A 17,231-nucleotide genomic window follows, 5' to 3' on the forward strand; every position below is an offset into this window, starting at 1 on the left:
GTGAGCTAATGTTATACGTATACGTGTCTATTTGTTAAGAGATATGTGTAAACCGTGAAATCGTATTTTATTACGTCTCATTTGAGGTGATGCCTTATTGGTGTTACTTACGATGTTCCAACCAATCTTCGACTGCTGACTTGAAATTGACTACTATTTATTTTAAGACTGTACTCATATTGCATGAAAGACAACTTGAGTTAGCTTCCCCTGCTCAAAATTTCATGCTACGCCACTGATGACTAATGAGTGAGTTACGATAATATTTACACAGAAAATGGGATTTTAATCAAGATGATTCACCAACGTAATGAGCGACAGAAAGCTGATTTAATGTGATGAGTGTTAAACGGAATATTTTGTACTTCTTGCAGTTTGTGGCATGCCATTTTGTTTTTCATGTATATGAATGACAAAATATTTCATTTTAGTGTCACACCTGAATAACACGGAAACCTGTCCACAACGGAAAAAAAATTAGGACCATGTCACTTCCGTCTTGAACAGGTTTCACTGTATTAATTCAAGGACACAAATGTTATAGTAACAGCAGCAGTTGAGTCATCATTCACAATTAAAACTTGACATTACCATAAGACCATGAGATAAAATTTATCTGTAAACAGGTAACTGCAAATAATCAACAATCAGTGATGTCACTGCAAATGAAAAGCTTGGAGTTCACAAGATTCTGCATTCACTTCTAATGTGAACATTTACGAAAATCACTGAGAATGGTTACATTAAATAACATGATCGCAAGCTTTGGCATTCACGTCGTGTTTGCATTTACTTTTCATTGTGGACAGTCCTTAATACTAACAACTGAAGTAACAATACAATCAACAACTATATAAAAATAACATTTTATTTTCAATGTTTGGTTACAAAACACAACTCAGAAACGAGCAACATAAGCGTTATACATTTCCTCTAATTTTCTTTTCTTTACATTAAAAATTTAATTAATAATCACAGACTCTTCATTTGTAGAAATCCTATTCTGATGACATTAATACTTAAATCGTCACTTGTTTCAAAATAACTCATTTAAGAATCGAAAGCAGTAACTTTCAATGAACTCTAATACTGACATGTTTGAGTACAAAACGCAACTCAGAAACCAGCAACATAAGTTTTATACATTCTATCTAATTTTCTTTTCTTTAGATTAACAGTTTCACCAATAATCGCACATTTTTCATTTGTAGAAGTTCTATTCTGATGGCCATTAATTCTTGTAGGCGTCACATTGTTGTCTCTTGTTTCAAAATAACGCGCTTGAGAACTGAAAGCAAATGATGTAGACAGACTTTCTCTGTACTTGTCAACATTACCCTGTAACGTGGAAGATGGAGTTGTAGCTTCGTAAGGATATTCACTTTCGTTTTTCATTTCTAATTTTATAATGGATTCATCTGGAGTTGTAATTGCAATTTCAGACTCTAAAGCCAGATTGTGTGGCGTATCATCTTTTTGAGAGCTTTTCAACCACTCCTTAACTTTATCATATGATGTGGGTGCATCATCTTCGTCAAACGAACTATCTGTATCATAGTTCCATTCTGGTTCATCTTCTATATTCCAAATTGTCAGAATTCTGGGTGCTAATACATCAACAAATTGGTGTAATTTTTTCTTCGAAATCATCCACTTGTCTCTTTTACTACGTTTCTTAATTGGAATTTGATAGATCTCCTTTTTACGGGATAGTAAACCTAAAACAAAAACAACATTTACAGTACTTAGTAACAGAATGCTGTTCTAATTTAACATTAATTTAATTGTATTTATTAACAATTCATGCTACCTGTACATCACTTCAGAGCTAGAATATGAAACATGTAAAATAGTACATTATGCAATGAGCCTATAATGGTAGTAATTAAGACGCGAGTATGTTTATGAAACGCGCGCAAGCGAGTTTCATAATTTTCATACGAGCGTCTTAATACCATTATAGGCAAGTTTCATACGACTTTTTATGCTCGACCATATTTCTAACTTGAAATTATTCATAAGTATTCATGTTATTCCTATCTGACTGGGGAGCGGAACTGACCTTGTGCAATATTTCGTAAATTGTGAGATGTGCGCAGACGCGAAAGTATTGATTTTTTCCGAGACACAAATGTCATTGACCTTGATATAATCTAGAGAGTAAAATAAACATTAATCTTGATATAACCTTGAAATTGATTTAGACACTGAAAAACGAGATGACAAATTGAATTTATTTGAATATTATTTACAATTAACGCTAATTATTATAGTAACAGAACATAACCTTCTGCGACAGTATTGGATTTCCAGCCTCCGTGACGTTTTGCTAGTTGTCTTTCGATTGCATATCTGAGAATAATCGATACTTGCGCTTTCATATTGCTACAATGGTGTTTTCTGATTGGTGGAACACCTGAACTTTAATGAATAGGTGTACTTTAATGAGGTCCATTAAAGGACTGCTACAAGGTATATGTTGTTGTTTTCTAATGCCAGGCGTTTGACAATAAAGTCATTTGACCTCTTGCACTCCAATATTTTTCAAAGATATTATCATGACCAGCCACTGAAGCACAGATTTTGAGGTGTTCCGAATCCATTTCTTGGTTTCAGTTGCACAATGGACAGTTAGGGGACTGATATATTCCAATTCTATGCAGGTGTTTGGCCAAACAATCACGGCCTGTTGCCAATCTAAATGCAGCTACAGATGATTTTCGTGGTAAATCGGGAATTAACTGTGGATTTTGATGCAGAGACTTCCATTTTTTCCCTTGGGATTATGTTATCAAATTTTGTTTGTTAAAGTCTAAGTATGTAGATTTAATAAATCTTTTCACAGAGCTACCAGGTATATAATTACTACATTTCGGCATGGTCGAGCATAAAAATCTTAATAGTACTACAAAGTCTCAATTCACAATCACATTCTAATTGAAATATATAGAGCAGTGGTCATCAGCACTCGCTGAAATGTGCAAAGGGTAAGCAGAGCCATCCTGTGTGCCCCGTCGTGCAGCAGGAAGAGGTAGAGAGCATACCCGCTAGCAGCTACGAGTGCACCATGGTGCACTGTGTTCTCTGCGTGTAAGAGACGCTAACCCCAGGGTGCTCTATGCTGACGACCTCGGACATAGAGGATGGTCTCTACCAGAAGTTTAAGGACATCCCTTCATAAGTGATGTTTCACTCCTGTCCTTATACAGGGTGGAGCAATAAGGAAATGGAAAATTTTGAATTAACGTAAATGGCACAAATGAACAAACACAGTACAAACATTATTTATTGATGAAAGTGCATGTAGATAGCATATCGTTTATGTTGCCATTATTACACAATGTCACTTGTCAAGTTACTTCTTGAAGATGACATCGGAAAGATATACTCCATTTCGGCGTACACATTCTGATAGCCTGATGTGGAGACTCTGAAATACTCAGTGTGTCATGTATCAAGGAATGCCAGTGATGTCATCTTCAATCCTCTGGTTTAGTTCAGTGATGGTTGCTTTCAAGATGTCCCCACAGGAAGAAATTGCAAACACTGAGATCAGGGTATCTTGCAGGCCATGGACTGTCATTGTTACGTGACATGATGTGCCTTCTGAACAATTGCCGAACAGCTTCCATCCTGTGTAACCTTGAAGACTCTTTGAGAATCAAGAACATTTACGAAAATGTCCAGCTATGGCATCAAATCTTTTGGATTCGGACACTAAATTATTTTGGGAAGCCAGAAAGTGAATGGAGAACTTCCAAGTACCTGGGCAATAGATACTACTACTACTACTACTACTACTACATTCATAACCATCATCATCATTATAGTCCTCATATAACACAGATCCATTTCCCATGGTGCACAATGGAAATTAGTTAGTTTCCAATGACTGGATCTTGACTTAACGTCATCTTCTTTCATTGGAAATTGTCGAAAAATACAAAATGATCTACAGTTTCAGGGTGTTACTTCTAGAGGGGGATGCCTGAGTTCAAATAATCGAGTACTGGAACCAATAGTACATATCCTTGGCAAAAAAAAATCCGTAAAAGACATTTTAAATATATTTACATGAAAGGACTAACATTACAGAGTTCACTGCTTGAAACCAAGTTATCAACAGCCAATGCAACTTCTCAAATATATATATATATATATATATATATATATATATATATATATATATATATATATATATATATAGTATATATTACTAATAGAGGTAGTCCTAAATTCAGCTGCTTGTCTATGCGGATGACGTGAATATGTTAGGAGAAAATCCACAAATGATTAGGGAAAACACGGAAATTTTACTTGAAGCAAGTAAAGCGATAGGTTTGGAAGTAAATCCCGAAAAGACAAAGTATATGATTATGTCTCGTGACCAGAATATTGGACGAGGTGGAAATATAAAAATTGGAAATTTATCTTTTGAAGAGGTGGAGAAATTCAAATATCTGGGAGCAACAGTAACAAATATAAATGATACTCGGGAGGAAATTGGACACAGAAAGAATATGGGAAATGCCTGTTATTATTCGGTTGAGAAGCTTTTATCATCCAGTCTGCTGTCAAAAAATCTGAAAGTTAGAATTTATAAAACAGTTATATTACCGGTTGTTCTTTATGGTTGTGAAACTTGGACTCTCACTTTGAGAGAGAAACATAGGTTAAGGGTGTTTGAGAATAAGGTGCTTAGGAAAATATTTGGGGCTAAGAAGGATGAAGTTACAGGAGAATGGAGAAAGTTACACAACGCAGAACTGCACGCATTGTATTCTTCACCTGATATAATTAGGAACATTAAATCCAGACGTTTGAGATGGGCAGGGCATGTAGCACGTATGGGCGAATCCAGAAATGCATATAGAGTGTTAGTTGGGAGGCCGGAGGGAAAAAGACCTTTGGGGAGGCCGAGACGTAGATGCGAAGATAATATTAAAATGGATTTCAGAGAGGTGAGATATGATGATAGAGACTGGATTAATCTTGCTCAGGATAGGGACCAATGGCGGGCTTATGTGAGGGCGGCAATGAACCTCCGGGTTCCTTAAAAGCAGGTAAGTAGTCCTAAATTCTGTCTTTCCTAAACTAATCGATGGACCCAGACTCTTCTTCTATTTTTACATCTATGCTTTCTTCGTCTGAGCAGAGTTTCCAAAAGTATATCTCCTTCTACATTCATGTTCATTGGAAGACTGAAAAATTCTCTACAAAAATTTAGAGTATTAGGCAGTGCCACTGATGCATGTTCAAAGCACCACTAAAGTGGCCTCCTCTGGGGGGGACTCTTACAGGAACCATAAAAGCAAACATGAAAAGGGTGGAACTTGAATAGATTATAAAAGTTTAAAAACTATACGCAATTTCAGAAAAGGAGAAAAATAATTATATACTATTCAAAAACTGACATAAATACTTGAAGGAATACAAAACAGAGGTAGACATGATGAGAAAAATTCTCTCCGGCGCCGGGATTTGAACCCGGGTTTTCAGCTCTACGTGCTGATGCTTTATCCACTAAGCCACACCGGATTCCATCCCAGTGTCAGAAGAATCGTCTCAGTTTTAAGTTCCAACTCTTGAGTTCCCTCTAGTGGCAGCCCTCTGCACTACGTCATAGATATCTATGAACCTAGGACCGAAGTCCACACATGTGCTGAGGTGCACTCGTAATGAGTGACTAGTTGGCCGGGATCCGACAGAATAAGCGGTCTTAAATCACGAAGGTTCATAGATATCTGTGACGTAGTGCAGAGGGCAGCCACTAGAGGGAACCCAAGAGTTGGAACTTAAAACTGAGACGATTCTTCCGACGCCGGGGTGGAATCCGGTGTGGCTTAGTGGATAAAGCGTCAGCACGTAGAGCTGAAAACCTGGGTTCAAATCCCGGCGCCGGAGAGAATTTTTCTCCGTTCCATTACTCTTTCATCGTACGATGACGCAGAATATCTGCATGGAAATATCATATGTACTTCGGTACATTATAATAATATACATGATGAGAAAGTCAAATCAACTTGAAGATAATTTCTAAACCAAGATAATGATAATGATTACAAAGTACCGATTAGTCTTTACTCAACAGTTTAAGCCGAAGTTGCATGCCACAGACTTGCTAGGAGAAATGCAAAAGAAACAGAGCACACGATTACAAATTAAGACATAGCACAGATATGGGTCCAGTTTCTATGTGGCACGTGTGGGCGAATCTAGAAATGCATATAGAGTGTTAGTTGGGAGGCCGGAGGGAAAAAGACCTTTGGGGAGGCCGAGACGTAGATGGGAAGATAATACTAAAATGGATTTGAGGGAGGTGGGATATGATAATAGAGACTGGATTAATCTTGCTCAGGATAGGGACCAATGGAGGGCTTATGTGAGGACGGAGTGAACCTCCAGGTTCCTCAAAAGCCAGTAAGTATGGGTCCAGTTTCTAGATGCACTCTGAATATAAGTACAAGTCAAGTTTACACCAGATACTTGTTTTGCTTTCCTTCGAAAGATTCTGAAACTGAATTATTTTATGATATTGCTAATTAAAATTCTTTTACGCTCGACCATGCCGAAATGTAGTAATTATACACCTGGTAGCAGACCTTTAATGCAGGTCATTAAAGTACACCTAGTCATTAAAGGTCAGGTCTTTCAGCCAATGACGACTCAGGTTACAACTGTTCAGCCAATGACAGGTCAGCTTTCTACCGTTATAAAACCGCAAGTATCAATTATTCTCGGATATGCAATCGAAAGAGAATTAGTGAAAAGTCACGGAGGCTGGAAATCCAATACTGTCGCAGAAGGTTATGTTCTGTTACTATAATAATTAGCGTTAATTGTGAATAATATTCAAATAAATTCAATTTGTCGTCTTATTTTTCAATGTCTAATTTAATTTCAATGTTATCTCTGTAGGTTCTTATGGCCTAGCAAGGTCAATGTGGACATCTGTTCCTCGGAAAAAAATCAATACTTTCGCGTCTGCGCACATCTCACAACATACGGGACATTGCTAAAAAATTAATAATATCAAGTTAGAAATATGGTCGAGCATAAAAAGTCGTATGAAACTCGCCTATAATGGTAATTAAGAAGCTCGTATGAAAATTATGAAACTCGCTTGCGCTCGTTTCATAAATATCCATACTCACTTCTTAATTACCTTCATTATAGGCTCGTTGCATAATGTACTATTAATAATATAATACTTTTGGTATCATTTTATTTTTACTTCAATTTTTATTGTACCTGAGTTTTTGAATGTACTTCACTCCCACCCCCTCTACTAATAAACTTCCAACCGTTCTCCACACAGAACCAAACGTATACAGTCAAAGTTGCCTTAAGGTCATAGTAAACACAAACAGTACTGAGTGAGTATAGTATGTCCCAGAAATATGTTCGCGTTTTCCAGTGACGAAAGAGCTTTCAATATTGAATCATATTTTTGCACAGGTACTGTCGTCCGTTTGCCTACATCGCATCCCGGTTTCCCCCACTCGCTTCTGCTGGCCCTCTGTAAAGGCTAGTGGCTGGGCTGTCTTAGCTCTTTTCTGAAAACAGTAATTTGTGTTAGGAATTAAACGTCTACGTAATATTATACAACTGTTTAAAATAACTTAAATAAAAGAGCGTCGTTAATTAATTGTCACGTGATTTCCCCCTTTCTACAACCTTGCGACAAAACTCTTGGACGGACAGTAGATAGCATGTCTGAGTAATTTTATCTTTTCGGATCGGATAGAAGTGAAGACTGAATTTACAGTGCGTAAGGTACTCTTTTATACCAAGTACAGAATTATTTCAACAGGAGTTACTAGTACGAAGGACGAAACTGGTAATTGGAATTAGGTACAATAGTCTATAGCGCGATAATATGCAAAAAAGAACTGAAGCCTGTATCGAAATGAATGGCCACCATTTTCAAAATTGTGTTTAAATACCTATACCTGCCAGCTAAAATAAATCATTATTATTATTTCATTATTATTATATTATGATTATTTTGCAATTTAACTTCATTCTCTATATTGTACGCTAATGTGCTCTAGACAGTATAATGTACACTGCATAATGAATACGTCCGAATGGATAGTTCATTTCGTGAGTAGACACACTTATTGTTAATATTGTACTGTATTTTGATTAAAGAAAAACCTAATGAAAATTATCAAACTCAAAATCGCGATATATCCTAGTTTACGTAAATGGATGAACTACTTTTCTTCCCTCCTGTACCTAGTAAAGTTGTTGTTTTCTAATGCCAGGCGTTTGACAATTAAGTCATTTGACCTCTTGCACTCCAATATTTTTCAAAGACATTATCATGAACACATGGAAATGGCAAGTTGTAGCCGATTTAAGTGAACACCATATTTTAACGTTTTGGTGGCTACTTCATTCACACACAACCCCCAGAATGTCTGGAGGACCACACCTGCTGTTGGTCGACGGGTCCATTGGACCTAGCTGGGAGATCTTGTTGATCACCAGCTTTCCCTCCTTAAGCCACTGGAGGACGATTTTAGTGCCATAGCAGGTCAGCACTAGGAACAGAAAAGTAGGAAGAGGAGGAAGGAAAGTGAAATGAACCCCTAGGCCTCGAATGCTCTAATGCTGTCGGGGTCAAAGAAAGTAAGAGTTCAGTCAGAGGACTGGATAGGAAAGGGTAAAGAGGGAATTAGGTATTGAATAGAGGAAAATTATACCAAATTCAATCATTAACTCATCAAGCTGGCCAGTGCTAATGGATGAGTAGCCCCTCCCTTTAGTTCAGCTTGTAAAATTATGCTTACTAACAGCTGCACCACGGGAAGGTAGGGATGGGACATTGGGTATTTGTCCAGGTTGGTTCCTTAAAGCCTTCAATTGGAAGGATTAATGGCTCTCCCCCCTGTATCCGACAGATACCTAGTAAAGTGATTTGTTTGCATTTTACCCCAGTATCATCGAACTACAGTCGTGGAAAGGGGTACCAAACGGTGTTTCCGTTTAATCCAAAGGTATAGCCAGGTTAATATTAGAAATGTTAGTAAAAATAATGATGTCCCTGTAGATAAAATCTTACCTTTGTATGTACGTGACATATTCCTAATTCTTGTGGCTTTTAGAACACCAGACTGCTTCCCCTTCCGCACTTTTTTCTCCCAGTCTGCCAAATGTTTCAAGTCCTCTTCTTCCGAGTAATCTTTCACCAACTCTGCATTGACGTTCATGTCCTCCAGCTTCAATTTCGCATCGAACATTTTTACACGACTAGATTGTAATTTATGTAACACATGACTGAAGACATCACCAGCAGAAGTCTTAGAGAGAAACGTAAGTTCAGAGGCGTGTGGAGGAAGCCACGTCAGACCTATCACACTTAGTCGAACTCTCTTTTGTGTTAACGGATCAAGCCACAATCCATGCTTGTGAGCTGAGTCAACTGCGTCATTCAGATTAGGAATGGAAAATGGTGGCACTTCAGAGTATGGTACACTTCCGCATAAAGTATTTTGTATTGCCACTATTTCACCAGGTTCTTGATTACCTACACACAACACCTCTTCACCACTACTCGGTGACAGCACTGATCCATGTAATGGTGTAGAGCACATCATGTGTGTCCAGCGTTGTAACGGTTCAGATCTAGCACGTATATCATATAACAACACTTGATGACTTGTACACATGTAGAAAGCATTTGGTAGTAGGCAACTCTGAACTAGAAGGGATATATCTTCACAATCCTCTAACAGGTGTGGAACTTCCTTGGGGCACAAAACCAAACTTGAATTCTGCAGGTTTATCTGGAAAAGAAGAAGTTAATTATCAATACACCTTACAACCAAATTTTCTGTATCTTATATTCTACAATATTTCATAGACTATCACAGTTGTAAATTTACTGAAACTGTAAATAAAACTGCAACATCAAATTGGTTAGGTGCTTGGTCTCCTTCCTGTAAGGTAGTTTCTAAACTATTTCCGTTAATAAAATCAGATCCAATACGTCCTAAGTATGTTCCACATTTCTCACTTTGCACTCAAATTGTACCATCTTCTTCTTATACTCAAGATACATTAAGTACCAGTACAATTCATTTGTCTATGAGTGAAAATACACTTACAAGCAAACTAAGTCCGCAAAACAAGGAACTGACAAAATGTATTGACATTGAAAATATGGAAACTTGTCCGATAACAATAAGCACAGAAGTAAGTGGAACTGTGCAGAAAGAATCACAATCATAAAAAAAAAAAAAAAAAAAAAAAAAAAAAAAAAAAAAAAAAAAAAAAAAAGCATTTCTGAAGACATAGAAAAAAGAAAGCAAGTCACTGCACCTAATTATGCATCACTTAAATCCACAACATTTAATTCTTCAAAAGAAAACAAGTTTATTTCTCAGAAAGAGTCCGAACTTACAGAAATAATATACTTTCAGTGATGCCAAGCAATTTGTCTATGTATGTGATATATTATTATAATGTACCGAAGTTATACCGCCAGCACTCCATTGTAAGATGTTTAGTTGATTCTGTACCATTAAAGTAGTCCCTGCCCGGAGATCCGATTGGGGGACTATTTTACCTCCGGATAATTTTACTTTAATGGTACTCATTTCATATTGGAGTTAAATGGCAAGTAGTAGCCGATTTAAGTGAACACCATATTTTAACGTTTTGGTGGCTACTTCATTCACACACAACCCCCAGAATGTCTGGAGGACCACACCTGCTGTTGGTCGACGGGTCTACTAGACCTAGTTGGGAGATCTTGTTGATCACCAGCTTTCCCTCCTTAAGTCACTGGAGGACGATTTTAGTGCCATAGCAGGTCAGCACAAGGAACAGAAAAGTAGAAAGAGGAGGAAGGAAAGGGAAATGAACCCCTAGGCCTCCAATGCTCTAATGCCGTCGGGATCGAAGAAAGTAAGAGTTCAGTCAGAGGACTGGATAGGAAAGGGTAAAGAGGGAATTAGGTATTGGATAGAGGAAAATTATACCAAATTCAGTCATTAACTCATCAAGCTGACCAGTGCTAATGGATGAGTAGCCCCACCCTGGTCATGATAATATCTTTGAAAAATATTGGAGTGCAAGAGGTCAAATGACTTTATTGTCAAACGCCTGGCATTAGAAAACAACAACAACATAATGTACCGAAGTACATATGATATTTCCATGCAGATATTCTGCGTCATCATACGATGAAAGAGTAATGGAACAGAGAAAAATTCGGGTTTGATCCCCGACGGAGTAGAGAGATTATTTTAGTGTTAGGTTAATGTATAAGCACAGTCTACTATATACAGTCACGAAGCTTGAGTTTTGAGGGTGCTAGGAACAATAGACTGTGCAGATACTATTTTGCATTGTCTGTAATGAGGCGATAGTAGCGATCTTAGTGGTTAGCAACTATCTATGGATGCATATTTATTACGTATTGAGGTTCGTGACTGTATATACTAGACTGTGCTTATACATTAACCTAACACTAAAATAATCTCTCTACTCAATACTAAAAGAACAGACTCCACTCAAAAGAATGAACATTAGAACACCACACGAACAGTAAATAAGTTTTTTAACTCAGAAAGTCTAGACTTTAAGACAAAAATATTAAATAACTTTGATGTCTTACCCTCTCATCCAACATATGAGTGCAGCACCTGTCAGTCATCATTATGTTGTTTGGCTCATTAGTGTAGGAAATGCTGCACCACTTATCTGCCAGACTCTTGTTGTTGATGATGCTACCATGTGCAAAATGTTTACTGAAATATAAGTAAGATCATTATTCATTATTGTTGAACTTGATTATAGTGATCATGGTGTGACATCTCGGCTACAATGACAGTCATTAAAAATTACGATTTTTATGTCAAAAAAATGTAATTTACTATTTTATAACAAAACAATGTAATATGCAACTCGTTTACGGCGACATTTAGCAACAGTGTAAAAATTCATGTTCTACTTCGATTAGGTGGAAACAGAGAATGTCACTGAGAGGAATTCGCAGGTTTTCGTTCTGCAAAGAAATTTTTCAATGTTTCATTTGTTCAGATCAAATTTTTGCACATTTAAAGGACAAAACTAAAATTCTTTCAATCATTTATTATTATAATACACTGCTCTCTTAAATTGACTGAGTGTATTAGGAATTAAATCAATGGCTTTCCCAAAACACACTATGAAATTTTTCATATAAAGGCTGGTTCACAATAAACCGGAAACGAGAATCGGAACGAAAACGAAAACGGTAAAATTGTTAAAATGTGTACATTTAAATGTGAGCATTCACAATTAACGAAAAGCTTGTCGGAGCCCGGGATCGGGAACGGAGAGTTGGCCAAGGTTCAACTTTGGTGTTCACGTTTCCGATCACAGCCCACTAGATTCATTCTATTGCCATCTAAAAGCTATTTTGTCGTCGTATATTTTGTAGCAAGAAGACTGTGGCATAACCTATGCATTATTTTGTTCTGTGCTGTGCATCATGGAGCAAGTTTTATTTGATGAGATTCTAATATTGAGTGTTGAGGAAAATCCTCACGTTTACTATAAGCGGCGCGCCTCGTATAAAGATGAGAAAATGAAGGAGAATATGTGGCTTTCAATAGCTGCATCTTTGAACACCGATCGTAAGTGAATCATATTTTATTACTGTATTGGTTGTATTATATACTACATATTCATGCTTCAATTCAATAACTACTGTTATGTTCATTTTTGTTCTATTACAAATGATTCTTCTCTAGTTATTTTACGTTATAATAGACTTAAAATAGGTTGTGATAATAAAGATGCATGGGCATATTTATAGTACCGTACCTAATGAAATGTTTCAGTTGAAATTTCGAAGTTGGTTAACCTATGTTTATGTTAGCTGCCTTGTACTCATAAGAGAATGCCATTGGTCAATTATACACAAATAACATCAGAATGCATGATATCGACTTTACATATCATTCGTTATTGACATGCATATCGATATGCATAGTCGTCTACATTTTGTGAATAAAAAATTTTCATATTCACGTCCTCTCCTTCTCGTTTTCATTCTGGTTCTCGTTCCCGGTTTATTGTGAACCAGCCTTAAAACAATTTTTATCTCGAAAAGGAAGCAAAAACGACGAAAATTGTATTAAACTTTTTGTTTGAAATATCCACCACCTGCTTGAATGCATCCAATGCTTATACTGCCTGCTCATTCAGTGGTCAAACATGTAAGATGAATAGAAAAAAATTGTTGCTAGATGGCAGCTCCTACTGGCCAGTGAAGTTGTTTGTGGATATAGGTCCTATGCTTTATGTTTATAGTATTTGATTAAAATATTATTTTGTTTCATGACTCATAACAGTTTCTTCTTCCTCTTCGTCAATCCATTATATTCTTTATTCTTCAAAGTACAAAAAAAACCAGAAAACTTCCTCTGTGTGGAACTTCCTTATATTACTAAGTAGAGGTTTCACGAATATATCCACAAGAGTTTCTGACACAAGTTTCTGATGGTTATAATTCCTAACACACGTCAATATGTCACACTGGTACAAAATAGATAGAACAACGTTTTTTTCATAGTTTGTAGCAACGGATGACCATAGTATATTTGGTACTGCCACCTACCATTTCAGCAAAAGCATAGTTACAATGATCTTATGAGAAGGCAGTATAAGCGGTCATCAGATGTGTTCAAGTAGATAATGGAAATATCTAAAAAAAAGGTATTACGGTTCATCCTCTACACATTCCCTTTTAATGAATATTTGTTTACCATTGCTGCACAACAATTAACAGAACAAACAACATGCACTTAATCACAGCCAAATGAACACTGTCACTATGGAATGCGTGCATCCCCTCCTAGCACAAAATGTGTGGATAAGCAGACAACCAATTTCCCGATTGAGATGGTTCAGACACACTGTATCATTTACTGTACTTTCAGTTTATATTGTTTGTTACTGTTTTTTTGCACTATAATAATAATAATAATAATAATAATAATAATAATAATAATGACTTTATTTAACCTGGCAGAGTTAAGGCCGTAAGGCCTTCTCTTACACTCAACCAGGATTAAAATTTGCTTACACAGTTGAACATAAAACTGGATCGGAATTAAGTAATTACATACTGATATATAATGAGATCAAAAGAGGTAGTTACATAAAAATTTACCTCATAAAATAAAAATAAACATAGTGGCATACATATTAATGTTGTTAAAATCAAATACGAATCACATAAAAACAGAAGCCGATAATTCAATAAAAAAATGTACACAGTAAAAATAAACACATTAGTATAGATATTACTATTAGATTACAATTAAGTAGGATTTACATAATTAGATAAACCAGAAACCGACAATTGAATAAAATGTACACAAAAAAATAGATTAATAATAAAAAAACAACACAGTGGGATACATATTGGCGTTAAGTGATAAATGAACACGATTTACATTATTACACAATAAAAATAATAAACAAAAAAATAAATAAATAAAAATAAGTACAGTAGAATACATTCCATTAAATATTTGCAACGCGTTAGGTCTGGCAACTCATCATAAGATATTTTTCTAATTTACATTTAAAAGAAATTAAAGTTCGGCAGCCCTTTACTTCAGGCGGCAGAGAATTCCAGTGACGAGAAGTAGCAACAGTGAAAGATGAAGAATAAAAAGATGATGTGTGGAGTGGTATTTCTAGCGTGTTATCATATTGTGACCGAGTATTTAAGTTATGATACCGAGAAAGACTGTGGAATCGGACAGATAAGTAAGAGGGAGCAGAGGTGTGCAAAATTCTGTGTAAGAGAGAAAGGGAAGGTAACTTTCTCCTCTCATTTAAACTTTAGACAAAACATTCTCTATAAAAAGTACCAAAAGACATTAGTCTTGTTTTGGCCTCTACAATGTTGAACTCTTAACTATGAAACATCTTATATAAATATTTAAACACCTTCAGATTTAATTTAGATAAACCATCTTGTTCATAATTAATTTCCAAATTACAAATAAGAGACACTAACAAAAGTGATACCATTTTTTTAGTTAATTTCTCACCTGGAATTGATGTCCCACAATTGAACATATCTCTTAGTTGTAATGGTACAGTATTTCTTGCTGTTGACATCCACACCAACAAACGGAGATTTTGATGTTGCTTTATGTACATGTTTCAGTTGCAAACTCGAATCAAGAGAGTACACATGACACTCATACCTGAGACGTACACCAACAAATCCTTAAATTAAAAGAAAACGAATATTCATACATGAAAGCATTTGATAAGGTGTTGGATATTATGATCCCATCTCACTTGACACTAATGATAAAGAAAATGTTGTAGGGCCAGGATTTATATGCAAATGCATATTCTTACTCGCCAGTGAAAAATCATGCAAAAACATTTTTATACCTGTTTTGAATGTCTGTGATAAGTTAATCGTACATTATATATATATATATATATATATATATATATATATATAGGGTTTTTAAAAAATACGGGGCATAATTTCAGGTATGTATTTCCCACATGTAGACAATCAAAATAGTTCATTACAACATGTGTCCAGAAATGCTTTATTTCCGAGTTATGGCCTTCACAACATCGAAATTCACCGGAACGTTTTTCTTTCCGCAGGTCGTTGTCATTACAGAAGATGTTCAAAATGTCCACCTCCTGCTTGAATACAGACCTCACATCGATGTCTCATTGACCTGTGAACACGATCCCAAACTCCAGCGCAGCATTGCCGTCCGCCTTACCGTACATGAAGTGTATCTCTGCCAGCTCTTGATTTGAATACATGTCGCACAGTCTAACGCCTACACAACCCTGAATGTAACCTTCGCCTCGGAATGAACTGTCAGAGTGCCCTCTTAATGTCTCCTTTGACGGCAACGACCTGCGGAAAGAAAAACGTTCCGGTGAATATCAATGTTGTGAAGGCCATAACTCGGAAATAAAGCATTTCCGGACACATGTTGTAATGAACTATTTTGATTGTCTGCATGTGGGAAATACATACCTGAAATTATGCCCCGTATTTTTTAAACACCCTGTATAATAAGGAAATAAGGAATTTAATTTCTCTGACTTTCAGGACTAATTTTAAATGTTATGTTTTATTTAATGACGCTCGCAACTGCAGAGGTTATATCAGTGTCGCCGGATGTGCCAGAATTTTGTCCCGCAGGAGTTCTGTTACATGCCAGTAAATCTACTGACATGAGCCTGTCGCATTTAAGCACACTTAAATGCCATCGACCTGGCCCGGGATCGAACCTGCAACCTTGGGCATAGAAGACCAGCGCTATACCAATTTGCCAACCAGGTCGAAAGGACTAATTTTCCAACATTTCCCTGACCACTGCACAAAATGCTTACATCAACTTTTTCGTATTAAAAAAAAAAGTTAAACGACATCCACCATCCTCATAGCTGTTCAGCTCCCTTCTTTATTCTTATTTTTCACTTTACCTTTTTTAAATATCGTATTTTTTCAATAAAGACAATTCGTCTACACTTACATTTTATGTCTGTCATAAATTGGAGTTTATTACTATTATTGTTATTTATTATTTGAGCCCCTTAGATCCAAAGTGGTGTAAGTCCATTTTTTTTTATTTTTGAGTTAAGTCCAGAAATGGATTCTTCATATTAAAATCTATTTTCTGGAATAGTGGAGCAAATCCTAGCTTACTTGTTAGTTCTCATAGAGTGCAGCACAAGTTTAAGCACTCAAGAGAATCATTATTCTGTTCCAAGCCAAAGTGGTGTAACTGGGACTTATACCAGGTTTCCCTTAATCGCTGTTGTTTTCCAGTTACTGAATCAAAACAGCAAAGGGAAACATAATATTATTTACGGCCCCGAAGACTGGCAAAAAATAATTCTTGAATCTAGGAAGAAAAATCCTTTCCATTTGTCATTAATGACAACAGAAGACTTCTTGTCAACAGAAAACCTGGAAAAACAAATCACTAGAAGAAAAAGATCCTGTGAACTGGCTTAAGATTCAATGGTTAAGATACACAAAAGCTGACCATTTCACAATTTTCTACAAAGAAACTCTGATGGATGACATGCCTTTTTCTAAGTTGGACATAACACCAACAGCGAGACGTGGCCGTACAGTAGTGAACCTGTCTAATATCGTTCTTGATCGCCTTTACGCTGGACCCCGGCCAGCGACACCGGCAAAGAAAAAAAGACATGCTTGA

General features: G+C 36.3%; 1 protein-coding gene across 2 annotated transcripts in view; it reads right to left on the reverse strand.

Moving 5' to 3' along the window:
• Nucleotides 1–850: 850 nt before the first annotated feature.
• TAF1C-like (TATA box-binding protein-associated factor RNA polymerase I subunit C-like) overlaps nucleotides 851–17,231 on the reverse strand; it is a 35,195-nt gene continuing 18,814 nt past the window's right edge. For both annotated transcript variants that reach the window (XM_069844532.1, XM_069844533.1), the window contains exons 6-9: nucleotides 15,066–15,246; nucleotides 11,630–11,762; nucleotides 9,071–9,794; nucleotides 851–1,718 (exon numbers count right to left, since the gene is read on the reverse strand). In XM_069844532.1, the coding sequence (XP_069700633.1) occupies nucleotides 1,117–1,718; nucleotides 9,071–9,794; nucleotides 11,630–11,762; nucleotides 15,066–15,246 (1,640 nt within the window). In that variant the 3' untranslated portion in view covers nucleotides 851–1,116. The remainder of the gene's footprint in view (nucleotides 1,719–9,070; nucleotides 9,795–11,629; nucleotides 11,763–15,065; nucleotides 15,247–17,231) is intronic.

Source organism: Periplaneta americana, chromosome 13 (assembly GCF_040183065.1).
Source record: "Periplaneta americana isolate PAMFEO1 chromosome 13, P.americana_PAMFEO1_priV1, whole genome shotgun sequence".
Classification (NCBI taxonomy): domain Eukaryota; kingdom Metazoa; phylum Arthropoda; class Insecta; order Blattodea; family Blattidae; genus Periplaneta; species Periplaneta americana.